This window comes from Sus scrofa, chromosome 3 (assembly GCF_054392235.1).
Source record: "Sus scrofa isolate SSC_HxYL_T2T_F1_AM1 chromosome 3, Sscrofa_HxYL_maternal_Yorkshire_Landrace_v2.0, whole genome shotgun sequence".
NCBI lineage: Eukaryota > Metazoa > Chordata > Mammalia > Artiodactyla > Suidae > Sus > Sus scrofa.
The window spans coordinates 45,965,929-45,990,817 of record NC_139385.1 but is presented as its reverse complement, the minus strand read 5'-3'; the positions used below and the strand labels follow the sequence as shown (position 1 = coordinate 45,990,817).

The 24,889-nt window shown below is 57.4% G+C and overlaps 1 protein-coding gene across 46 annotated transcripts; it reads left to right on the top strand.

Moving 5' to 3' along the window:
• The first annotated feature begins 441 nt into the window (after positions 1 to 441).
• Positions 442 to 24,870, top strand: TBC1D24 (TBC1 domain family member 24). 46 transcript variants are annotated; one of them, XM_021086757.2, is made up of 12 exons: positions 442 to 499; positions 1,007 to 1,099; positions 8,790 to 8,932; positions 13,810 to 13,918; positions 15,570 to 16,638; positions 17,076 to 17,093; positions 17,524 to 17,682; positions 19,340 to 19,403; positions 20,332 to 20,427; positions 20,673 to 20,895; positions 21,256 to 21,415; positions 22,054 to 24,870. In XM_021086757.2, exons 5-11 carry the CDS (start codon positions 15,674 to 15,676, stop codon positions 21,408 to 21,410), a joined length of 1,680 nt encoding a protein of 559 aa, XP_020942416.1. In that variant the 5' UTR covers positions 442 to 499; positions 1,007 to 1,099; positions 8,790 to 8,932; positions 13,810 to 13,918; positions 15,570 to 15,673; the 3' UTR covers positions 21,411 to 21,415; positions 22,054 to 24,870. The 46 variants fall into 46 exon arrangements, with proteins under 46 accessions (XP_020942416.1, XP_084874133.1, XP_084874134.1 ...); XM_085018007.1 differs by having other exon boundaries at positions 8,760 to 8,932; XM_085018008.1 differs by lacking the exon at positions 1,007 to 1,099.
• The last annotated feature ends 19 nt before the right edge of the window (positions 24,871 to 24,889 follow it).

Genomic DNA, 24,889 nt, shown 5'->3' with positions numbered 1-24,889 from the left:
TCCCTGTCCCTTGTCTCCATCTGGCTGTCTCTCTCAGCCTCTCACGTCCCTCCCCGAGGACCCCCTGCACCTTTCGCCCGCTCCGGATCGGACGACGTGCCCAAGCGGACGCGCGTCCCTAAGTCTACGCGTGATCCGGAGCGACAGCGGCTCCCGCGGGCAGCCCTGCAGACTCCCCAGATGCCTCCCGCCTCGCCGGCTGCTAAGCGGGTCAGCCCCCCCGCCCCCGTCCACTCTCTCGCGCCCGCGGGCGGGGGGCAGCGCGCGTACTCGCATTCCTCGCACTGGGACCCACGCACAGCTGGCGCATGCTCCTGCCGCCTTGCCGCGGGGCGTCAGCGCGCATGCCCAGAGCCCGATGCAGCGGAGACCAGCGGGCGCCCCGGGTGGGCAGCTGGCGGCGCGTCTCGGCTGGGGCGGGGCCGCGTGCGCGCGTGCGCAGAAAGGCGGGCGCTCGATCTCTCGGCAAGCTGAGGAGAAAGCGGCGCGGCGGGCGGAGGTGGGTGCGCGGCCGGCGCGGGTGGGCGGAGGTGGGCGCGCGGCCGGGCGGGCGGAAGCGAGACGGCCCGGCGCGGAGACCGCGGGGGCGGCGGGGCCGGGTGGGGGGCTGTCATCGCGGCCCCGGTGTGCTGAGGGAGGGGACGTGGGGGCCTGGCTGCGGGGCCTCTGTCCGAGACCCGGCGCGCGGCGGGGCGGCCGGCGCGCGGGTCCGGGGTCTGGGGCCCGCGCATCCGGGGCCCGAAGCCGTCTGCCTGGCGTTGCCAGCTCCCCGCGGACCGAGCGCCGGCCTGGGCGGGACGTGGGGCCGGGGCTGATCTCGACCCCGCCCCGCCGGACATCCCCCCGGGGGCAGAGCCAGCGCCCCCCACCAGGCTGTGTCCGCGCGCCGACCGGCTCCGGGCGTGGCGGCGGTCGGAAAGAGCTGTCTCTGTGTCACTCCTTCCTTGGGGCGCTTTCCGTCTCTGCGGGGAAGGAAATCCGCTTCTGGACTCAACACTTGCAACAGATTCTCTGATAACATTCTGCCTTCGAAGACCTGCAGCAGCGCCCGCCCCGGCCCTCCGCTGGCTCCAGGATGACAGCCGGCCCGCCTGCCTAGGTATCTATCCAGCCGTGTGAGCCTGGTGTGGTGCGTGCCCCCTTTGGAACGGACACAGTGCCAGGGAACAGAAGCATTTCCACAGGGCCCTGGGCGCTGAGCTCTCTGAGCCTTGAGTAAGCACCGCTGGAGGTCAGGGACAGGCTGCACCTGGTCAAGGTCCCGTCGCGGCAAGGGTGCTGGTGGCCTTGTGACTTCACTCAGTAAGGGAAAAGATGGATGGTGGGCCTCCTGGTTGAACACTTGCTGAGCTGACAGTAAAGGCCAGAGGTTGTCTAAGAGGCACAGGTTGTTGGGTTAGCGTGTGCCTGGAATGCACAGGCCTGCTAGTGGATGTGGCTGTGTTTATGATGCTGGTGTTGAGGTCTTTCCCCAGCTGCTTATTCCTTGTCAAGAGCCTGTCTACCAGTGGAAGCACTTTGAAGTGCTTTTCCTTATTTATATATGTATATATTTGCATCAGTGCCATCAGGAACACTTCTACGCAATGGCATGGGGCAAAAATCCTGTAATTTAGTAGATATAGCTGTTTTTCCTACTTGAGGCAGAGGGTTTCCCTCAGCCTTCGCATTCCAGCCCCAGCACATAGTAGCCACTTGTAAGCAATTACTTAATTGCCTTGAAGGCAGGTGTGCCAGTTCTTTCCTTTTTAGGGAATACAGACTGGGAGAACAAACTCAGGTTAAAAAAAAAAAAAAAAAAGATGAAGAAATCTCACAATGGTTTTGCAGTTAGCATTTCTTTTGTAGCCAGTGGTATGACCCCCATGTGCACTTCCTTTTGTTTTGAAGATTGGTCTTTGTGTAATCTTCTCATCCCACAGTTAAAGCCTGTATGGGAGGTGCTTATCCAGTAGCAAATGCTCTGTTTAGAAGCTTGTCTCTCCCTGTGAACAGGGCTGGAGTTTTGTTAGTCTCATCTCCGTGCCCTCCTTGCCTGGCATGGAATAGGCCCGAGGTTCTCCCTGGATGATTGTTGAAATGAACCAAGGTGCTGAAGCTAGTGCAGTGGTTTCATGTGGGTGAAGGGTGACCTTCAGGGCATGCAGGAGTCACCTAGTAATTTAGTCAGGCTTTTCATAACAATAACAAAATCCAACCCCCTGGATTTGCACGTTCACCTGCAGGTGGGCCCTGCTAACTGTCGCTGGCCGCACCTACCAGCAGTGTCCAGCAGGCCAAGTGACCTTGGGCACACGGCCTATTTCTCATTACAGTCCAAGCCAACCTCTGAAGACACGGTTAAATGTTTGCTTTTAGATGGCTTTGGTTTTAAGTACATAAGGACAAAGAAGCAGGTTATAAAAAGAGCATTTAACATTTCCCCTGTTGACTGTTTTACCTGTTTGAGCATACCTTCTCTGTTATGACAACTCTGTACAGGGAAGAAAGAAACCCTTTTCAACTGGAAGCAGCAGTTTCAGTGGCTGTTTCAAGTGACACTTTGCAAACGGAGATAATATCAAGGAAGCACTTTGGGCTTTTCATTAAGGATCAACTCGAATTCATTATTGGATGATTTTCGTTATTCTTTGAACACAAGTTTATCCAACGCATACTCAACATGGCGAGGACTGGTGCTCTGTGTTATGGGGCTACGAGGTTGCGTGAGCCTATGCCCTTGCAGACCTTAGGGTGCACTGAGAAGACGGGCCAGTGAACGGTGGCACTGTAGTAGGCACTTCCATAGAGGTGGACAGAACTTCTTACTGTGGATACAGAGGAAGTCAGTCCAACCGGCCTTTACTAGGGGCTCCTGAGAAGGGCTTCACTTACATTTTAAGAACAAATGGGGAATTCCATTTGTGGCTCAGTGGGTTAAGAACCTTACTAGTATCCATGAGGATGTGGTTTGATTGCTGGCCTGACTCAGTGTGTTAAGGATCCGGCGTTGCTGTGGCTATGGTGTAGACCGGCAGCTGCAGCTCTGATTTGACCCCTAGCCTGGGAACTTGCATGTGCTACAGGTGAAGCCCTAAGAAGCAAAAAAAAAAAAAAAAAAGAGGAATGGAAGTGGCAAGACCACGTGAGGAAATGGCCAGTGTGTGCAGGGCCCAGCTACCACCCCAGCTGCTGGGAGAAGGGCAGTGGGCACCTCGGGTCGTTGAGCTGAGGAGAGGAGAGAGGTGAAGTTAAGGAGCCAGGCTGGCAGCAGATCAGGAGAGGCCTTGAGTACCAGTCCCGAGTTTGAATTTTACCCTGAGAGCAGTGGGGAGCCACTAAGGGCTCTTGGGTTTGTGAGTGACTGGTCAGATAGTGCTCCTGGGTGACCAAGCAGTGGTGGCCAGGATGGGCTGCACTGAGTCAGGGACGGGTAGCAAGTAATACATCCAGCGAGCCAAAGGCTCAGCACCAAGGATGGGTGATGGGGGAAGAGAGAAAGCAAGACCACGAGCCGGGTGGCTACGGGATGGGAAGGGCCAGGGTTAAAGGAGGACTCAGGGAACAAGGCTGGGGCACAGCAGCTGGTGGGGCCACATCACACACAGTGTGTGCTGAAAGGGAGCAGGCCCGGCAGTGGGCGATGACTTTCAGTGTGGAGATGTTGAGCTGAGCATCAGTAAGACTTTGTGGTCTGGAGCCAAGGAGAGCAAACTGGGCTGGGGGCATCTTCCTGTGTGACACTGAAGCCAGGGCATGGGCGGGCCTTCCCAAGAGAGTGTGGAGTGAGAAAAAGACTGAAGCCTGGAGCTACCTAATATTTCAGGTCTGTAAAACAGAGCAGATAAGAGAACAAAAATCTGACTCCTAATACCTGGCCATTTGGGGGCATGGGAACAAGATCGTGGGCTTTTTATTTCTGTCACAGAGCCCTAGTTTGTTGATTAAACAGCAAAATGTAAGATACTAAAGGTTCAAAGTCACATGATTGATTCCAGATGCCTTCCTGTCACATGTTTATTTGCCTTTTGGGAAACTTCCAGATTGTCATGCATCTCAAAGACTTCATTCTCCTCCAGCCCATGGTTGGTCTTCTCACAATTAGACCTCTGAAAAAAGGGCCCTCTCAGACTGAGATAGATCCAAAATTGCAGAATTCTCGGGGGTCCTCTCGCAGTCCTTCCAGGCCCCCAGTCTCCATGTGGTACGGCAGCATCCGTGGCAGGTGGCACTTGGGACGGACTTAAAGGTAGAGCGGCCAGTGTGTAGTGCTGCCCCCTTCTCAGTCTTCCTCCCACACTGGGGGCCGCCCCAGAGAGGGTGAGGAAAGGCTGGTGTGCAGGAGGCCTGTGCGCCCACCGGCGGCGCCTGACCCCACAAGGCCGTCCCCATCTCTGGATAAGTGCTGTCAGCAGTTGTCTTGGTCTCTTATGGAACTTGCTCACTTAGGGGCACGTGAGACAAGATCTCCTTCTGTCTTGGGCAGTGTCATTCCCCTGCCCGTGGGCCCTCATTGGTCGCCCCTGGCTGTCACCCAAGAATCTGCCAGCAGGGGTCTTGTATGAGCAGCAGTCAGCTTGGTTTCTCCGTCCACCCTGCTCTCCTTTTACCAGTGATGAGAAGCTGCTCTACCAGGCTGGATCTGTTTCCCATGATCTGAAACTGTGTATCCGTGTAATTGTTACACAGTCTTAATTGGATACCTGCACACAGTGTGGGCTGTTGTTCAGCCATGAGTGATTATGTCACCCATAAAGGCCCTTCCACTGTGCAGGTTCCAAGTGTAGCTTGTTAGCTGTGCCCCTCCCCCACCTTCCCTGGCTTTGTCCCTTTGGCTTTTCCTTGAAGGAGTCTGTCCTCTGTAATTCCTTTTTTGGCAAAGCTGATTCCATAAACCTGGGGGTCTTGGAAGCATCCAGGTGCATACATTAGCTCCATCTCCCTCTTATTTCTCTTCCTGCCTTCTAGGCCTCTGTCTTGGGCCCTTTGGCTTTTTAGAGCCCTTGAAGGTGACTGAAGAACTGTCTTTGAATCTGAGCCGTGAGTGACACTCAACAGTCTGCTCCTTCAAGGAGCTGAACTGCACCCCGGCCCCAAATGGCTCTGCTCCCAGGGCCCTGTCCTGTGCCCACACTTTCTGCTGCTTCCTGAGCAAAGGCCTCCTTCCTCATCCTCCAGGGTCTGGCTGGGGAAGCCTTCCTGACCCCTCTTTCCTCGTGAGCTGGGGGCCAGACACCCTGTGCTTTTCTCCCAGCACCCGCACCTGGTTGGCGTGGTCCCCACGCCCAGAAGCTTGCAGAGAGTGGAGCTGGGGCTTGCATCTGCGTGCTCAGCGCTCCATACACCGGCATTTAGGAAATGTCTCGAATGCCTATTAAAATGATTAAACGTGCAAGATTCCCTCCCGGCCCAGCTCTGTTGTCAGGTCTAGAAATACTTGCTGAGAGCCTACTGTGGGCCCAGCCTTCTGACACATACCTGTCACAGGCACCTTGCTTGGAATTCAGACTGGTCAAAATTCTAGCTCCTGACAGCTGGGTTCTCCTCCTCTGTTGCTCATGCCTCTCAGCAGGCTGGTTCCTCCTGTGCCCTTGCGGGAGGTTTCCCAGACATACTGTTGGGAGAACTTTCTGAGCTCAGAGGATAAAGATCCTGAGTGAGCAGAGCCACATTCCAGCCCCAACCCCTGCCTGTGGGCAGATCAGACCCGGTTGGGGGAGAGGTGTTCTGCCCAACAGCAGGATGCAGGGAGCCTTTTGAGTGGCTAATCAGGTTAGGACTCTGCCTAGGTCTCATCCATAGGCTCAGGTGCCACTGCTAAGACCTGCATTTGAACCTCCGACCAGTGGCAGCAGATGGGCCAGCCAAGTGGCCCCGGTGCTCTGACTAACCTCCTTAATGGTTACGCCCTTTAGACCTGCCACATGCCCTCCATTGTATGCTGTCAGCAAAGGGCCCATTATCAAGTTCCCGGGTACCTGGCAGCCTGGCAGTCACCGTGGGATGCCAGTCACCAGTAGCCCTTGAAAAATCCCTGTGCTCTGCTCCAAGGCTGAGGCAGAGCACAACCTTCTCACCATGGGAAGATGCCTGCTGGGAAAGTCACAGGACTAGGATAAACCCGTCAGCGATGCTCCTCTCGTTCTTACTTAGAACTCGATTTTACTCTTGGGCCCAAGTGGTTTGGAATTTTCCTGAATCTCCTGAATCTCTCCTTTCCTCCTTCCTGGGTTCACCGAGTGTGGTGTGAGACCCAGGGCTCCAAAGTCAGTATAGTAGACAGAGTTCCTGTTGTGGCTCAGAGGAAATGAATCTGACTAGTATCCATGAGGACGCAGGTTCAATCCCTGGCCTTGCTCAGTGGGTTAAGGATCCGGTGTTGCCATGAGCTGTGGTGTGGGTCGCAGACAAGGCTTGGATCCCGTGTGGCTGTGGCTGTGGTGTAGACTGGTGGCTACAGCTCTGATTTGACCCCAAGGCTGGGACCCTCCATATGCTGCAGGTGCAGCCCTGAAAAGACAAAAGTCAGTATAGTGGAAGAGCTGGACTCCTAAGTAGGTCATCACAATGGCTGGCCAGGTTGAAGCAGGTTTGGACAAAGTGGGCGCCGGAGGCCTGTGTGGGCTAGTGGAGGAGGGGGCATTGGGGCCAGGCTTGAAGCAGGTAGGCCCGAGAGGTGTGTCCTGCCTTTCCCCCTTCCCGTTGTCAAGGCTCCAGAAGCCGCCTCTGGAGGGCAGGCAGGGCTGGGTCCTGAAGGGGCGGTGGACGGGAAGGGCTTTCAGGTGGAGGCGGGCAGACCTGCCTCACAGTCACGTGCAGCATGTGAAGGTCCCGAGGCTTCAGGAAAGGGCTTGGAGGTGTGGGACTGAGTTCACAAGAGCATTCTAGGCTGAGAAGAGGATAGACTTGGGCGGAAGTGGCATTGGAGGGACAGGAGCAGCGGCAGCCACAGAGGTGAGGAGACAGCAGGGGGGAGGGCTTTCCGGAGGCGGGGGGAGCTGGGAGCGGCCGTATGTGCTTCAGGGCGATAAGGGCTCCTCTGAGGTGTCAGTTAGGTCTGGCTGCCAGGCAGTGCCGGAGGCAGCCTGCTGTCACCAGAAGCTTAACCAAAGGAAAGAAAGGAGAGGCTTAGCAGGAGGGGTGTGTCAGGAGCTGGAGTTGGAGGTTGGAGGCCTGTCTAGCAAGGAGGGAGCATTAGAGATGCAGGAGTGTTGGGGTCCCCAGGAGGTGAGATCCAGGACCAAGAGTGGGGGATGCAGGTCAAGGGCCAGGGTCCGAAGGGAGAGGATGCTCTTGCTCCTGCCTGATTCTCCGGAGAACAGGCGGGGTCACACTGTAAGCTGGTGCAGGCGACGATGACGGGAGCGAGCTGGCCCCGGGGGCTCTCAGATTCTCTCTTTTTTTTTTTTTCCCTTTTTAGGGCCTCACCTGCTGCATGTGGAAGTTTCCAGGTTAGGGGTTGAATCTGAGCTGCAGTTAGTTGCCAGCCTACACCACAGCCGCAGCAACCTGGGATCTGAGCCAGGTCTTTGACCTACACCACAGCTCATGGCAACGGTGGATCCTTATCCCACTGAACGAAGCCAGCGATTGACCCCAAATCCTCATGGATGCTAGTCGGGTTTGTTACCACTGTGCCACGGTGGGAACTCCAGGGCGAGATCCTCTCACCTCTACAGTTGGCTGTGGGTGTGGGAAAGTCTGCCGTCAGGCCGGCTTCTGGTGGGGGTTTTGCCGAGGGAGCAGAGACAGGAGCCCAGGAGGGCTGGGAGCCCAGGCTTGGCGGGAAGGCACACCGGAGAGAAAGGCCTTCGAGGGCTGACGGTGGAGTGTGCCGAGCTCCAGGCCGGGTAGGAGAGAGTGGGGGTTGTGATGCGCCCCCTCTGGGTGGAGCAGTCTCTGGGCTGCTGGGGTGGAGATAAAGCCCAAAGGCTTCTGGAGGTGGAAGCTTTGAGCCAGGTCTGCTTGCTTGACCCTCGAATGCCCTGCAGTGAGGGCAGCTGAGAGGCGGAGGCTGAGAACTCGGAGATGCATTGGGTCCCGGGCATTGGGTCCCGGGTGAGTCCGCTGCTGTTGGCCTGAAGGAAGGGCGCGTTTGGGGACAGGATGGAGGGGGCGGGGTGGGGGGGGTGCCACAGACAAGTTCCTGCGCAAGAAGAGAGTTGGGGCTTGCGGAAGCAAGGCAGTGAGGTAAGGGAGCGTGGGGGTCAGTGCCTGTGGTCACCCAGTCAGTGCCTGTCACCACCGCCACGCGCAGACCTGGGAATCCTCCTAGCGCCGAGGCCCGAGGTGGGGAGAGGAGCGTCCTTGACCCAGGGTTCCAGAAGGGCCTTGAGGTGTGTCTCCGAGGCCTCCAGCAGATTCTTGGGGGTGAGGGTGGGCGTTGCCGGGCCTCTCCCCCGCCAGGAGTGGGTCGGACTTGACTTGGACTTGGGAGCGCGGTCATCACTTCTCTTGGAATGCGTCCTGCTCCCGGCTGTAACGCCCAGGCCCCGCCCACCCCGCCCCTGCTGGCTGTCCTGGGTAATGGCCTCGGGGCCCCTCCCAAGCCCCCACCTCCTTCCCCATCTCTCCCCAGAGCTCTGCCTGCCACACCTGACTCACAGCCCTGTCCGCCTTCCAGGCCGTCCTACCTGCCCTGCCCCTGTGCCCAGGTACCCTGCAGGCAGAGCCACGCCCTCCCTGGCCATGCACTGGACATCTTCCCTGCCTGGTCCTACTCAGAATGTTTTCCGCTGTGCCACAACAGGAACTCCCCTGATATGTCACCTTCTGCTTAGGCTCTTATCCTGCTCCCTCTTCTGTGGCAGTGATGTCCATTCTCCTAGCGCAGCTGGCACCCAAGGCCATCTCTCAACCCACCTCTGGCCGCCCCCATCATCTGCCCAAGGCCTCCCAGTTGCCGTGCCCTCCGTTGTGCGATCGTCCTCCTACCCATCTTTATGCACTCCAGGTACCTACCGTTGCCCCTTCTGTGGCTCTCGTGTGGCATTAGCACCCTGCCCTGGGGGATTGCCAGTACCCTGCCTGGCCTCTCATGGTCTCACTGTGTGAGCTGTAATCATTTGGTCTCTTCGAGAACCACCCTTACTCTTATATCCCCAGTGTCCTGCCCAGAAAAGGCAACTTAGCAGAAGTTTGTCAAATGAATAAAAGTTTGGATCAAGGGGAGCTTTGATGGGGTGCTGGGCCCTTCAGGAGAGGCAGCCTGGAAAGGAGACATAGCACCCAGTGTTGACAGGGGGTTAAGGTGGAACTGCCTGGGGAGTTCCTTCTGGTGCAATGTGTTAAGGATCTGGCATTGTCACTGCAGTGGCTCAGGTCGCTGCCATGGTGTGGGTTCAGTCTCTGGCCTGGGAACTTCCACATGTGGTGGATGCAGCTAAAAAAAAATAAAAAAGGTGGAATTGCCCAGACTCGATGTGGGGGTCTGTCTGGAGTTCCATTGTGGCTCAGCAGGTTAAGAACCCAGCATACTTTGTGTGAGGATACAGGTTCGATCCCTGGCCTCGCTCAGTGGGTTAAGGATACAGTGTTGCCATGAGCCGAGGTGTAGATCGCAGCTGAGGCTCTGATCTGGTGTTCCTCTGGCTGTGGTGTAGACCAGCAGCTGTTGCTCCGATTCAACCCCTAGCCTGAGAACTTACATATGCTGTAGGTGCGGCCCTAAAAGGACAAAAAGAAAATTTCGGGGGACCGTCTGTCACACGAAAGTGAGTTGGTTTTCAAATCCAGTTGTTAGGGAAAATTTTGTTCCCCTTCAGCCCCCTTCAGAGATGAGAAAGGGAGAGATCCCGAGAGACCGGGTCAGACCCAGTGGTGTTAGGATAGCAGCGTAGCATGGAGAAGCCAGGTCCCTTGGAGTTCTGATTGTGGCTCAGTGGAAACAAATCGAACTAGCATCCGTGAGGATGCAGGTTCGATCTATGGCCTCACTCAGTGGGTGAAGGATCCCGCGTTGCCGTGAGCTATAGTGTAGGTCACAGACACAGTTCAAACCCCGCATGGGTGTGGCTGGCAGCTGTAGCTCCGATTTGACTCTTAGCCAGGTCTCAACTGGCAGAGGAAAGAGTGTGGGCGAGGCTCGCCATCCTGGGGGACCTGAGGTGGGAGGAGGTTGAGGACACTGTGGGGTCCCTCTGGAGGCTGACAGGTCAGGGTTGGATGCGCCTGTGCTGGGGACCCCCCAGGTACCTCTCTCTATCCCAGTTTCCTAGAGCCCCTGAGGGGCCCCCACAACCCTGAATAGAGGCCACGCGTTTTCCCTGGCCATTTTACTTTGCTTTTTAAGAAATCCTTGCCTTTGAGAGCCCGAACTCGCAAAAACAGATGTCTTACTTGTAAGGGAAGGGGACTCGAAGGTCACGGGAAGGGGCTTCCGAGGCAGGGAAGCGGAGAGCAGGGGCCTTGGCAGCAGCCCCGCTGCAGGCCGGACCCATCTCTCCCCAGACGAGCCTGAGCCAGCGCCAGGCCGGGGACACCTGAGCGCCCTGGAGTGGCAGCCCGGCCTGAGTGCCTTCTATAAACAGGTAATCCTCCAGCGAGCTATCGGCTTTTCAACACGTCCCTTGGATGGCGTCCCCTCCCAGCTTCCCACTGCGCTTAGAAGGACAGCCCCACCCTCCTTCACCCCGGATATCTCCGATGTCTCCTCTGTCGTCTCTGCGCTCCAGGCCCGGCCCTGCCTGAGGGCCTTTGTACTTGCTCTTCTCGCTGTCCAGAGGGACCTTGCCCCAGCTCCTCGGGCTGCTTCCCTCCCGTCGCTTCAGGTCACACTGGGAGAGACCTGCCCTGGCAACCCTAGCTGAAGTACCGCCACCCTCCTGAGGGCTGTGTGGTCCCCGCTGTCTGGAACGACTGCTCTCTGCAGTCCTTGTGAGTCTAACAGGATGTTGAGTGGCATTTTTCCTGTTTTTCCCGGAATTGCAGTTTAGGCCCAGAGCTGATAGAAAAACACAAAGTTCCTTTTTAATTCCAAATTAAGGGAGCTGTGGGCATCTGGGGCCAGCCTCTTCCCGCAGGGCTGGTGGAGAGGTGCCACCTCAGAGCCTGCCCTGCCCCCACCTCCATTCTTCTGCAGTGAACTTGCAAAACTAGAGGTGGAGAGAGAGTGTGTGTGTGTGTGGCCTTAAGGCAAGTGCTGTGTTTGTGGTTAGAATTCATTCCTTCCTTCCCCCTCCTGAGCCCAAGGGAAAGTGGTTTTCCAGGGCACCTGCTGGCTGTCTGCCCTGCGCTGCCACAGGGGTTGGGGCGGGGGTAGTAAGAAGGAGCGGGATGTACTTGTCTGTGGGGAGTCGCACCACCCCAGCCAGTGAGCCCAGAGTAGGAGCTCAAAGCCGAGGTGTTCCATGGAGATGAATGCCTGTGACGTGGCTGTATGGATCCGCTCCCTTTAGAGCCAGGCGCCTGCTATGCGTGGAGGAGGCCTGGCTTTGGGGAGCTTCAGCCTGACAGGTGGCAGAGCTAGACTTTGAAGCCTGGCCCATCTGACTTTAAACTGGATCGTTTCCTGTGTTAGCTCCTGCTTCCCTCTGCCAGGCATGGACCAGGAAGCATGGCCTCCTTCCCGGGCCTGGCACCTTGGTCAGGAGATGGGGGCCTGTGTGGAACCATGGAGCCTGTTTGCCCAGTGGGAGCAGGAGGTGTTGTGTGATGGCCACGTGCTGCAGGTGGAATAACTGGGGAGGGTAGCTCTTCAACTCTAGAGCTTCCCTCCGGCCCTGAGGGCCCTGGCCAGGCAGCTGTGCTTCTGATCTGTCTCCCATGTCCTGACTGCCCCGTCCCAGTTGCCAGTCCAGCCTGTCTGACTGGGTTGGGATACGTGTATACATAAATGCAAGAAAAAAGGTTTGATGAATACGCCCAAAATTGTGAGTGGTGATGATCTCGGATAGAGGAGAGAGTAGGCTTGGGAGGGTAACTTAAACAGGACTTGACCTTTTTACTCTATAATTAGTTATTTGACTTTTTTCAAGACCATGCACTCATGTAAAAAACCAGACCAACGAAAACCTACCTTGGCACGCGGTTTTACAGATGCCTCAGGAGGTCATCACAAGCCTTGGCGGTGGCGCCTCAGACCTGCCATGCTCTCTTTTCGGGTGGACACTTGGGGAGGAGGCCTGCAGGGTCCAGGGGACTCCTTTGGGGTCTCCTGCACTTGTCTTTGCCTCAGGATCCCTCCATATCCAGCATGTCCTCAGGCCACTTGCAGCAGCAAAGAAATACTCAACCGGAATCTGAGGCCAGTTGAATGAGGGTGGGCACTGTCCTCCCCAGCTCTTGTTCTGTTTGTAAACATGTTTATGGCCCCAGGAAGGAGCTGGTTGTGTTCACACAGCAGAATAGGCCTGGGATCCCTCCAGAGGCTGGTGGGTTCAGAGCCTAGAATGAAGGATGTAGGAGTTCCCGTCGTGGCTCGGTGGTTAACGAATCCGACTAGGAACCACGAGGTTGCGGGTTTGATCCCTGGCCTTGCTCAGTGGGTTAAGGATCTGGTGTTGCCGCGAGCAGTGGTATAGGTCGCAGACGTGGCCCGGATCCCATGTTGCTGTGGCTGTGGTGTAGGCCAGTGGCTACAGCTCCGATTAGACCCCTAGCCTGGGAACCTCCGTATGCCGCAGGTGTGGCCCTAGAAAAGGCAAAAAAAGACGAAAAAAAAAAAAAAAGAAAAAAGAATGAAGGAGGTAGACTCCATAGGTCATTTGCACGTGGAGGATTGCAGAGCGTGGCCTGGGCATGGCCGTGGGGATGCGAGCGGGCCTGCTGGCCTGGCCTTCACCGCCTGGTGGGCGGACCAGACTAAGCAACTGCCATTTGGGTTCTTTTCTTCTGAGGAAGAAAACATCGTATGAGTCCCTAACATGAGGTACCTAGAATGGCCAAAATCATAGAAGAGGGGATGGAGAGTCGAGGTTTCGTGCATGCAGGGTTTCCACTTGGGGAGACAGATGGTGGTGATAGTGGCACAGCATTGTGAAAAGGCCTGACGCCACTCAACGGACACCTAAGTGGTTAAAGTGATATTTGTGGGAGGAACCTCACCCCTCGCATGTGGAAATCACAGGCCAGGTGTTGAGCTGGGACCACAACAGTGACCTGAGCCTCAGCAGTGACACCACCAGATCCTGTAACCACTAGGCCACCAGGGAACTCCTATTATTATTATTATTATTTTTATTTTTTAGTGCCACACCTGAGGCACATGGAGGTTCCCAGGCTAGGGATCTAACCGGAGCTGTAGCTGCCAGCCTATGCCAGAGCCACAGCAACGCGGGATCCGAGCCACGTTTGCAACCTACACCACAACTCACAGCAACACCAGATCCTTGACCCACTGAGCAAGGCCAGGAATTGAACCCACATTCTTCTTTTTTTTTTTTTTTTTTGGTCTTTTTGCCTTTCCTAGGGCCGCTTCCCATGGCATATGGAGGTTCCCAGGCTAGGGGTCTAATCGGAGCTGTAGCCACCAGCCTACACCAGAGCCACAGCAACGCAGGATCTGTGACCTACACCACAGCTCACGGCAATGCCGGATCCTTAACCCACTGATCAAGGCCAGGGATCAAACCCGCAACCTCGTGGTTCCTAGTCGGATTCGTTAACCACTGAGCCACAGTGGGAACTCCTGAACCCACATTCTCATGGATGCTAGTCCAGTTCATTTCACTGTACCACAACGGGAACTCCCTGTGTGTTTCACACAATAAAGAAAGAAAAGAAAAACCCATGTCAAGGCGCTTTCTCGAGATAGCTTCTCACACGCAGGTTTCACATTGCAGTGCTTTTCCCTCGGTGTTTCTGAGGTGTTATTTCCTTTAATATTTTCAGATGAATGTTCTCGAGGCGGGGGCAACGGAATGATCCGATCATCTCCCAGAATTCACTGAAACAAACCCTTGTGAAACTTTGGAACGGTGGTGCTGTCCCAGACCAGAAGGTTAGTCCGAGGTGCTCGGGCGGCCTGTTGTGCTTAGTGCTGAAGATAGGAGCCTTGGCACAAGCAGCTGTGGAAGTGCGGTATTCTGCGCCCTGGGCCTCTGCCTCCCTGTCCACGTGTGGCCAGAGTCCCAAAGAGCACAGTTTATCCGTTGTTTCTATGTCTCTGGGAATCTCAGTGGTTGCCCATGATGGAGAGAAGGCATCAAATCCACCCGTGCTTCTGGTTCACTTGGTTCCAGAAAAGTCTAATTGTTTGGGTTTTTTTTTTTGTCTTTTTAGGGCCACACCCACGGCATATGGAGGTTCCCAGGCTAGGGGTAGAATCGGAGCTGCAGCTGCCGACCTGTACCCCAGCCACAGCACCGCCAGATCTGAGTGGTGTCTGTGACCCACACCGCAGCCTGCCAACGCTGAATCCTTAACCCACGGAGTGAGGCCAGAGATCGAACCCACGTCCTCATGGACACCAGTCAGGTTCGTTAGGGAACTCCTTTTTTTTTTTTTTTTTTTTTTTTTTTTTAATGTCCAGTTTTGAAGCTGTGACACCTTCCGTTTATTTCTCAGGCCTCACGTCTCCTCCCACCAGAGAACCCCCCTGGAATAGCTGCTTGGAAGTTAGCTGGTATTTTTAGAACGTTAAGAGCTGGCCTCCAAATTCCGGCCAGGGATGGTGGGACAGAGCAGGTGTGCGTCCTCCTCACGACACATGGCTGATTAAAGGCCTGGATCCTTTGAGAACTGAAATGCCGCGGGGTCTGGCGTCTTAAGGGAGCCTTCGTGACTAGCAGCTCCTCAGGAGGCCCTCAGGCTGCAGGGTGAGGAGTGGGCGCCTGCTGGGCCACCCACCCCTGGGCAGATTTGTTCTCATCAGGGTCAGCCTCTTGCAGCCTTTACAGGAACTCATCTCTAGCCTCTCCTTACCTGGAGTCTCTGCGACCTCTTCCAGTGTCTTCTTAAGCCCCATGAAAGGAAGTTATGCTCCAGAGCTCACAGTGAATTCTCAGAATGTCCACTTATCTCGAATGGAAGCCCTTCTGATACTTTATAGAAGGATTAAAACTGGAGTTCCCATCGTGGCGCAGCAGAAACTAATCCGACTAGGAACTATGAGGTTGGGGGTTTGATCCCTGGCCTCTCTCAGTGGGTTAAGGATCCGGCGTTGCCATGAGCTGTGGTGTAGGTCGCAGATTCGGCCTGGATCTGGTGTTGCTGTGGCTGTGTTTAGGCCGGCAGCAGCAGTTCCGATTCGACCCCTAGCCTGGTAACCTCCTTGTGCTGTGGGTGCGGCCCTAAAGAGACAAAAAAAAAAAAAAAAAAAAAAAAAAAGAAAGAAAGAAAGATTAAAAGTGAAACATGTTTTTCAAAAGTGTAAACCTTCAGAGTTCCTGCTGTGGTGCAGTGGGTTAATGATCCGGCTCGTCTCTGCGGAGGCGTGGGTTTGCTCCCTGGCCGGGGACATTGGGTTAACGATCCGGCATTACTGCAGCTGTGGCCTTAAGTTGCAGCTCCAGCTTGGTTTCAATCCCTGGCCTGGGAACTTTCCACATGCCACAGGGCGCGGCCAAAAAAAAAAAAAAAAACCCAAAATGAAACAAAACAAAGAGTAAACCTGCGTACATGTGTATGAAGCATGGTTTTTAACCCCATAGGGCACGGGATGGCAAACAGGCTAGCAGGAACGCCTCGGAGAGGGGGCTGGCGGATTTAGCTGCTGCCCTCTGCCCCCGCCCGGCAGCCCGGGCTCACCTGCACCATGGACGCCCCGGGCTACAACTGCTTTGTGGACAGAGACAGGATGGACGCCGCCATCCAGGACCTGGGGCCCAAGGAGCTGAGCTGCACCGACGTGCAGGAGCTGAAGCAGCTGGCGCGCCAGGGCTACTGGGCCCACAGCTACGCCCTGCGGGGAAAGGTGTACCAGCGCCTGATCCGGGACATCCCCTGCCGCACGGTCACACCGGACGCCAGTGTGTACAGTGACATTGTCGGCAAGATCGTGGGCCAGCACAGCGGCAGCAGCCTGCCCCTGCCCGAGTTCGTGGACAACACGCAGGTGCCCAGCTACTGCCTGAACCCGCAGGGCGAGGGCGCCGTGCGTAAGATCCTGCTGTGCATCGCCAACCAGTTCCCCGACGTCTCCTTCTGTCCCGCACTGCCCGCGGTCGTGGCCCTGCTGCTCCACTACAGCATGGACGAGGCCGAGTGCTTCGAGAAGGCCTGCCGCATCCTGGCCTGCAACGACCCCAGCAGGAAGCTGATTGACCAGAGCTTCCTGGCCTTCGAGTCGTCCTGCATGACGTTTGGAGACCTGGTGAACAAGTACTGCCAGGCGGCCCACAAGCTGATGGTGGCCGTGTCGGAGGACGTCCTGCAGGTCTACGCGGACTGGCAGCGCTGGCTGTTCGGAGAGCTGCCCCTCAGCTACTTCTCCCGCGTCTTCGACGTCTTCCTGGTGGAGGGTTACAAGGTGCTGTACCGCGTCGCGCTGGCCATCCTCAAATTCTTCCACAAGGTGAGAGCCGGGCAGCCCCTGGAGTCGGACAACGTGAAGCAAGACATCCGCGCCTTCGTCAAGGACATCGCCAAGACCGTGTCGCCCGAGAAGCTGCTGGAGAAAGCCTTCGCCATCCGCCTCTTCTCTCGGAAGGAGATCCAGCTCCTGCAGATGGCCAACGAGAAGGCTCTGAAGCAGAGGGGCATCACCGTCAAGCAGAAGAGGTAGGCGGGACCAGGCCGGGCCAGAAATCCTCGGGAGAGAGAAGGGGCCCGGACGGCACAGGGTCCTGTCCTTGGGAAGCTGGGTGCTGCCTGTGGCACCGGGAGGTCCAGCAGGGAACCGGGCTGGCTGCCTCGGGTTGCCTCAGCGGCTCCTGCTCCAGCACTGTAGCCCCGGGCTACCTTGCTGGACATTCTCGTGGCTGCTGGACATAGGCCCTGCCCTGAGCACAGCCTCCTGGGGAGCAGGCATGGGACGGGCCCAGCTGTCCTGTGACCTTCTCAGCGGCAGACGCCGTGACCGTGCAGTAGGTGTGGAGGCCTTTCTCCCAGGACAGAGGCAGGCACGTCCTGGGCATCATTACCTGCCACTAACCTCTCCTTGTCTGTTTTATTTTTCTTCCTCTTCTCCGTGTCCGTTGCTTCCTCCTGTTTTTCAGTGTTTCACTTTCTAGAAGGTAGGTCTGGAAACCATGTCTCCACGCCTGGCTTCTCTCTGTCTTCCCGCCTGGCTGCGTGCACTGGCTCTGGGGGCTGGCTTCAGCAGTGCTGCCTCAGAGCCTGGCTGATGCTCAGGCTCTGTCTGTCTGTCCGTCTGCCTTGGCTGGCCCTGCAGCATTGTCTTGCCAGAGCTGACTCATTCTCTGTCCCTGTTTCTTAGAGGAAAAGTGCTGGGCGCTGTCCCTTCTCTGTAGCGGGGGCGGGGGGGGCGGCCTTGGGCTCCAGGGGACAGCGCCACCCGTTTCTTGGGGAGGCCCCTGGCACCAGGCTCTGACCTGGCTGCCTAGGTGAGAAGTCTCCTCCCGGTGGGGCCCCGCAGAGGCTCCGCACCCCTGCGGGGCGGGGCGGGGCGGGCCAGGGGTCTGACCCTGTGGCCACTCTCCCCAGGCAGTTCGTGCACCTGGCCGTCCACGCAGAGAACTTCCACTCGGAGGTTGTCGGTGTGAGGGAGATGAGGGACATCTGGTCGTGGGTCCCGGAGCGCTTCGCCCTCTGCCAGCCCCTCCTGCTCTTCTCTTCCCTGCAGCATGGGTACAGCCTGACCAGGTAACGCCGGGAGGCGGGGGACGCGGGCCTGCACCCCCAAGGCCCCAAGGCACAGGGACTCCAAGGGTCTGCGGTGCAGAAGGGTGGAGTGGGCTGTGGAGCCGCGTAGCTTCTGAAGTGGACCTTTGAACCTGGGCACCTGGGCAAGGCCGTGCCCGTTCCTGGGGGGCCCTGGAATTGGTAGCCGTTTTTCTGGGCATCTCTCACTCCCAGGTCACCCAAACTTCAGAGGTCAGTGCAGTACATATCACAGCTCCAGGCCGCCACGTGGGTGTTGTGGTGATGCAGGAGGCAGGGTATCCCCCGCGGAGCTTGGCGCTGTGGGGGCAGCGGAGGTAGCAGGCCTTGGCCCACCACTTCCTCTCCCCAACGTGGTCAGTCCACAAGGCGGGTCCAGGTTGGCCCTGTGGGCTATGCCAGCCCCTGGCCAGCATCCAGCATATTCTGGAAGGGCTCCCTCAGGACACACTGTCCTCTAAGGTCACTCTGCCAGAGCCTCAGGTGGCAGGTGGCCCCCGAAGCCCTGACGTGGAAGTTCCCGTTGTGGTGCAGCAGAAATGAATCTGACTAGTAACCATGAGGTTGTGGGTTCAATTCCTGGCCTTGCTCAGTGGGTTTAGGATCCAGCGTTGTAGGTCGTCAAGCTGAGGTGTAAGTCACAGATATGGCTCAGATCCCACGTGGCTGTGGTATAGGCCAGCAGCTGTAGCTCCAATTCGACCCCTGGCCTAGGAACCTCCATGTGCTGCAGGTGCAGCCCAAAAAAGGAGTTCCCGTCGTGGCGCAGTGGTTAACGAATCTGACTAGGAACCATGAGGTTGCGGGTTCAATCCCTGGCCTTGCTCAGTGGGTTAAGGATCCAGCATTGCCGTGAGCTGTGGTGTAGGTTGTAGACGCGGCTGGGATCCCACGTTGCTCTGGCTCTGGCATAGGCTGGTGGCTACAGCTCCGATTAGATCCCCTGGGAACCTCCATATGCCTCAGGAAGTGGCCCTAAAAGACAAAAAAAAAAGCCCTGACTTGGGTCCAGGGTGACCCTGTGGAGGTGAGACCAGCAGCCAGCCTAGGCCACATGGCAGGCACCATCTGTGGCTCCTCCAGCATCATGGCGTAGCCGGAGCTGCACTTAGCTGGCCCCCAACTCTGAGCAGTGCGGGAGGCCCCCTGATGGCCAAACAGAGCTACCAGGAACACCGACCAAGCCCTGGGCACCTGGCACCATCATAGCGGCAGCCTCGGGCCTCCTCTCATGCCTCCCAGTACTGCCCAGCTCCCAAGGACATTCGAGCTTTCCTAGAGCAGGCACCTGTTCCTCTGGTTCTTGCTTCCCCAAGTGCCTGGCACGCAACTGTCTGCCGTGCAGCTTCTTCTCTGTCATAGCAGCCCAGAGTCCCTGGGGCCTCTGACTGCTTGCTTGGCCTGCAGGCCTCCTGGCCAGGGCCCCACCTCGGCCCAGGAAAGTGCCCTGGCCAAGGTGTTGCCATCCTCAGCCCATGTGCCTGGCCCCCAGGAGAGGAGGAAAAGCAGTTCTCGGGTCTGTCCACCCCGAGACCGACTGGGCATCTCAGACACAGGGTGTGGCTCCACAGAGGCTGGTGGGAGGTGGCCAGGGGCAATGGCCACTGTCAGGCCTGGCACGTGTGGTCTCTGCCCTCAGGTTCTTTCTCCATTGTGAAGGACACGAGCCCACGGTCCTGCTCATCAAGACCACACAAAAGGAGGTGAGGAGGGACCCGAGGGAGCCTGGGGTCCTGGCCTGATAAGCTCTGGGGAGTCTGTGCCCCAGGGTGGCTGCGTGCTCCCCTGTAGCCCCTACCCAGGCTTCCTGGGCTTGGGGTGCAGAGCAGGGCCGGCCCTCCACAGAGAGGTGAATCCAGCCTTCCCACACGTCCCCCCGGGGCCCCTGGGCCTCCCTGTTTCCCTTGGGGCCAGGCCCCCAGCCTGGAACAGCCTGGCAGTTTAGAGGAGCTTTGCAGAAACGCCTAGAGAGCGCGGCTCTGCCTCCTCCTGCAGCAGTCAGCGCCAGGTGAGTCGTCTGCCTTTACCTGCCTCCCCACGACAGATAGTTCCTGGGGCCTTGTTCTCTGTATTGCTGTCGCCTGGAAAGTACCTTAAAATGTCTAGAAACATCAGAGCTCGCGTGCCCCATCCCAGGGTCTCTGCGTGCGGTAGAAGCTCCTTGTTCAGTGGCTCCCAAACCCGCTCCTGTGGAGGTTCTCGTCTCCTCATCCTGTGGGAGGCTCTGCGCGCAGGTGTCTAGGAGGAGCCTGGGCACGCGCATCAGAGCCAGTGACCCTGATTGTCAGACAGGCTGAGAACCCTGTGGCCGCTCAAAGGAGTGACTCTCACATGTTGAAATCAATCACTTTGCCGGCTGCTGGAGGGTTGGGAAACATTTCTCGGGCAGGGGTGCCTCCTGCAAGCGGCCATCTGCAGGGCATCGCTGGGGTTGAGGCCAAGGGAGGACATGAAAGTAGCCCAAGGAAGCTGATGGCGCCGAGGCCGCGCCTGCTCCCTCTCACGGCCCGCCCGGCCCACCTTCCCACGTGGCGCCCCGGCCCCGGCCCCCAGGCCGTGACCCCCAGCAGCCAGGCCCCGGGTGCCCCTGCTGCCAGTGGGGTGCAGCCTCACCCGGGCCTTTCCTCCCAGGTGTGCGGGGCTTACCTGTCCACAGACTGGGCTGAGAGGAACAAGTTCGGAGGCAAGCTGGGCTTCTTCGGGACCGGAGAATGCTTCGTGTTCAGGGTGAGTGGGTCTTCTCTGGGGCCACCTCCGCTCAGGTGACCCCGTTGACTGTCGGCGCGGAGGCTACCCTCCAGGCCAGCTTCCCTGTCTCCTGGTTTGTGATCATTAGACCGCGGGCGCCATCTCCCAGCCCCGCCGGGGCCCAGCACACGGAGGGCGCTGACGAGGGCCTGGGGAGGAAGGTGGGCGGAAGGGGCCCTGTGGGCACCGCGTACCAGCTCCTCAGGCCGCTCCTTTGTCCTCAGCTGCAGCCCGAGGTCCAGCGCTACGAGTGGGTGGTCATCAAACACCCAGAGCTGACCAGACCCGTGTCCTCGGAGAACACCACCAGCCTGCCCTCGCTTTGCCACTCCGCATCCCCAGATGCCTCTGACCGACTCTCGCCCTTCCTGGCTGCTCGGCACTTCAACCTGCCCTCCAAGACCGAGTCCTTGTTCATGGCCGGGGGCAATGACTGCCTCATCATAGGTGGGCACCTCCCTGCCCTTGGCCGCTTAGCCCAGCAGGAGGGGCAGGGGCGGCCCTTGCTGACCCAGACCTGGGTAGGGCCCTGGGAGGCAGAGGAAGGGGGCGGCCTTGCTGGGGAGCAGACCCGGGAGGTAGACACCAGGACGCGGGCGGGCGCGGGGGTGCAGGCTCTCGAGCTGGTTTCGCTGAGGGCTGGGCACCCTGGAGAGGGGACCATCCGCCCTGTCATTGTGGAGAAGCCTCTGGCAGGGCTGGGCCCCGGCAGCTCCAGGACTTGCCTGTCCAGGTGGAGGTGCTGGGGAGCAGGAGAGCCCTCCGGGTCCCTGCTGGGCAGGCAGCGGCTGACCAAGCATCCCACAGGTGGAGGGGGCGGCCAGGCGCTGTACATCGATGGGGACCTGAATCGGGGCCGCACGGGCCACTGCGACACCTTCAACAACCAGCCACTTTGCTCGGAGAACTTCCTCATCGCTGCTGTGGAGGCCTGGGGCTTCCAGGACCCCGACACTCAGTGACAGGCGTGAGCTGAGGGTGACCAGGCTGCGGCTGTAGGGAGGGTGGTGGCTGGGCCTCCTCAGGGAGGAGGCACTGAGCGGCGCTCCCCCACGTGCATGGGACCATCCTGGTGCAGCTGGGCTGGGCAGTGCTTAGCCGGCCAGGCCTGGGCCTCCTGGTGCTTTTCAGACCTGCCCGAGCCTCCGTCTCCGCCTTGGTCTCGGGGCCTGGCTGTCCCCTGTGGGCATCCTGTGCCCCAGGCCTGGGGGGAGAGAAGTCCTGTAGCCCCCGAGCCTTAGTTCTGTGGGCTGGGGTGAGGGGCGCAGCTGGAAAAGCAGGGAAGAACCTGCTGCCGTGTGTGGGTCCATGGCGCCCCCTGCTGGTGCCTCTGAGCATGGCTCCCAAGGCTGCGGGGCTTCCCTGGGGTGTGTGGGTCCTGAGAAGACAGCAGGTGCCTGGGGATTTGGCAGGACTGTCTGCCTGGAGCTTCTCGCTCAGGTCTGTCCCCCCCCTTGCTGGCTTGCTGGGGCTGCCTCTTGGGCAGAAGCCGCCGCAAGCTGGAAGAGGGGAGGGCAGGGTTTGTGCAGAACTCCCTGCCCCCGGGGCCAAGGGCGGTGGGCTGAAGGGCCCAGGGGGACAGTACATGTCCTTGTGTTTCTGCAGAGCCTGAAGCTTCTGCGGGCCTCATTGTGTGTTCACGCCGGAGGAGGCTACCTCGGGAGGGGCGCTCTGGCCTGACCACCGGCCAGCCAGCAGCAGCATCACGAGGGACCCACGGAGCCTCCTCCGCCCTCCTCCTCTCCAGCTCCAGCCTCCTCAGCTCCTCTGCCGTCCCTGCGGCGGCTCCATTTCGATGCAGTGACCTGGGCCCTAGGATCCCATGTAGACCCTTCGGAGAGCCCAGCATGCCATTTCCTCCGGCCGGACCCACCTCACCTCCGCTGGGCTCCACGCACCGTGTGCCAGGGCTGCACCGTCCCCAGCTCCCTGCCTGCCCAGCGCCTCTTGATGCGTCCCTCTGCATGGCTCGATCCACTCGTTCCTCCTACAGGCCCTGGTCGGGCACAAAGCATGGCTGCCTTTGCCCCCACCTCTCCCCCCAGCAACCTGGCCTGACCGCCGAGGCCAGGGACGGCCGGCCAGGGAGCAGCCCTCCCCCAGGACCCCCCAGCTGGTCCTGAGGGCCTGGCCACCTGCGGGAAGAGAGGTTGACACCCAGGTGGCTGTGCCAGAGATGCCAGGGGTCCCGCCCTCCGTGCCCCCACACGCTGCGCCCACCCTGCACACCTCACTCCTCTTCCTGTGCTGGGCGCGTTGTCCCACCTACTTGGCTCCTCCCGAGCCAGGCTGCAGCGAGGCGGGGAAGGACCAGGAACCCTGTGTGGCTGCGGGCGAGTGGGCCAACCAGTCTAGAACTCAGATTCCCCGACTGTAACGTGGGGTCAGTCCTCCTGCTCTGGGGCCTCAGGGGTGGGGGCGCAGCACGAATCCCTCTGGAGGGAGAGGCGCTGGACAGCGGTGTCACAGCCGACCTCCCCCCGCCCCGACCCCTGCAGCCCTTCTGCCCCTCCTCTGAGCCCCACAGCCCTCTGCTCCGCTCTGGCCTTGGTTGAACACAGTCTCACTACCTGAACTCCAGGGTTCCGTGTCTGGTTTCCTTAGCCAGAGGGATCTCCAGGGGCTCCCTCCAGCTTGCCTTCACATGGTGTGTAGCCTCCTTTTCATCAGTGTTCTATCACGGGGACGCCACAGGCCGTTCAGACACAGCCTCTGACAAGCAGCCGAGAGCGAGGCTGAGCTCAGTGTGCAGGCTCCCTCTGCAAACCGAACTGAGTATTCTTTTTGTGGTGAGTAAGTCCAGGGGCTTCTCCATGGCGGCCACAAGAGCCCCAACCCGGCCTTCCCCAGGGCCTGGCCCTCCCCGAGATCCAGCCCAGGGACGGCACTTGCTGCGTAATCACGGTTTCTCCATCATGGGTGTGTGTGTGTGTGTGTGCGTGCGTGCGTGTGCAAAATAATCAGTTTCTTTGAATTTCATAATTTCTTCCTAACTTTCCTGCTAAATTAAAAGGCATGTGTGATTGTTATCTTTATTTTTTTATTATTGTCTGACATTAGGTGTTACTAAATAGAACATGATTTATTTTGTGAATATTCTCTGTTATTTCTTCCTGATTATTTATTATTAGTTTTTGATGTTAAAAATTAGCCAAAGTTTTATGGAATTTCATAATGAATTATCATTTATTTTCCTAGAAACATTTGAATTTTTTTTTTTTTAACTGGCCATGTCTATGGCATGCAGAAGTTCCTGGGCAGGAGTCAAACCTGTGCCACAGCAGTGATAATGCTGGATCCTTCACCTGCTAGGCTACCAGGGAACTCTGAAAAATTTTTTAAAAACAAAAAATGTTGAACATAGTTTAAACCACTTCATTAAATGATTTATTGAAGCAGACTCTATGCATTTAAAGCTTCAGAAAATCAGTTTTTCAAAAATAATTTGTAGGAGTTTCCGTTGTGGCTCAGTGGTTAATGAATCCAACTAGGAACCATGAGATTGCGGGTCCAATCCCTGGTCTTGCTCAGTGGGTTAAGGATTCGGCATTGCCATGAGCTGTGGTGTAGGTTGCAGATGTGGCTCAGATCCCAAGTTGCTGTGGCTCTGGTGTAGGCCGGTGGCTACAGCTGCGATTAGACCCCTACCCTGGGAACCTCCATATGCCATGGGAGCAGCCCTAGAAAAAGGCAAAAAGACAAAAAAATAATAATTTGTAATAGAGTAAGTCATTTTATTTTGTGAATTTTTCAATTTTAATTATTGAATTAAAATTTATATTTCACGAGTTCCCGTTGTGGCACAGCTGAAACAAATCTGACCATGAGGATTTGGGTTCAATCCCTGACCTTGCTCAGTGGGTCAGGGATCTGGCGTTGCCATGAGCTGTGGTGTAGGACACAGCTCGGATCCCGTGTTGCTGTGGCTGTGGTGTAGGCCGGCAGCTGTAGTTCCTATTCAACCCCTAGCCTAGGAACTTCCATATGCCGTGGATGCGGCCCTAAAAAGCAAAAAACAAACAAACAAACAAAACTCAATTTTTCCTATTTTTACAAGTTCCATGCTTAACTTTTTTAGTTCTTGAGGGCAGTTGGGTTTAGAAAAACCTGAAGATTTCAGAAGGCCTTCACTTTTGTCTTAGACATTTCCCGAAGCCACAAATCCTTTCTCATAGTCCCCTTTCCTATTTCATACTTAGGAGATTGTTTTTGTAAGTTCATTCCGAAGTCGTCTTAGGTTTACCCAAGAGTTTCGAGGATGCTCAGAGCTCCTGAATGCCCTCCCCGGCTCCCCCACTGTTTGTTAAAACTAGGAAATTAACATCAGTGTGAAGCTAGGAACTTAAACTACAGTCTTTATTTGGATTCCCTCAGTTTTTCTATGGGTGTTTTTGTTCCCGAAATACATTTAATTTTTATAAATACTTTTCCGTGTCTTTTT

What these genes read in the sequence shown, in the direction of transcription:
- TBC1D24 (XM_085018012.1), top strand. Translation starts at nt 15,674, where the DNA reads ATGGACGCCCCGGGCTACAACTGCTTTGTGGACAGAGACAGGATGGAC. An exon ending in TCAAGACCACACAAAAGGAG is followed by an intron (nt 19,404 to 20,331) that starts GTGAGGAGGGAC and finishes CTTTCCTCCCAG; the next exon opens with GTGTGCGGGGCTTACCTGTC. An exon ending in CAATGACTGCCTCATCATAG is followed by an intron (nt 20,896 to 21,255) that starts GTGGGCACCTCC and finishes AGCATCCCACAG; the next exon opens with GTGGAGGGGGCGGCCAGGCG.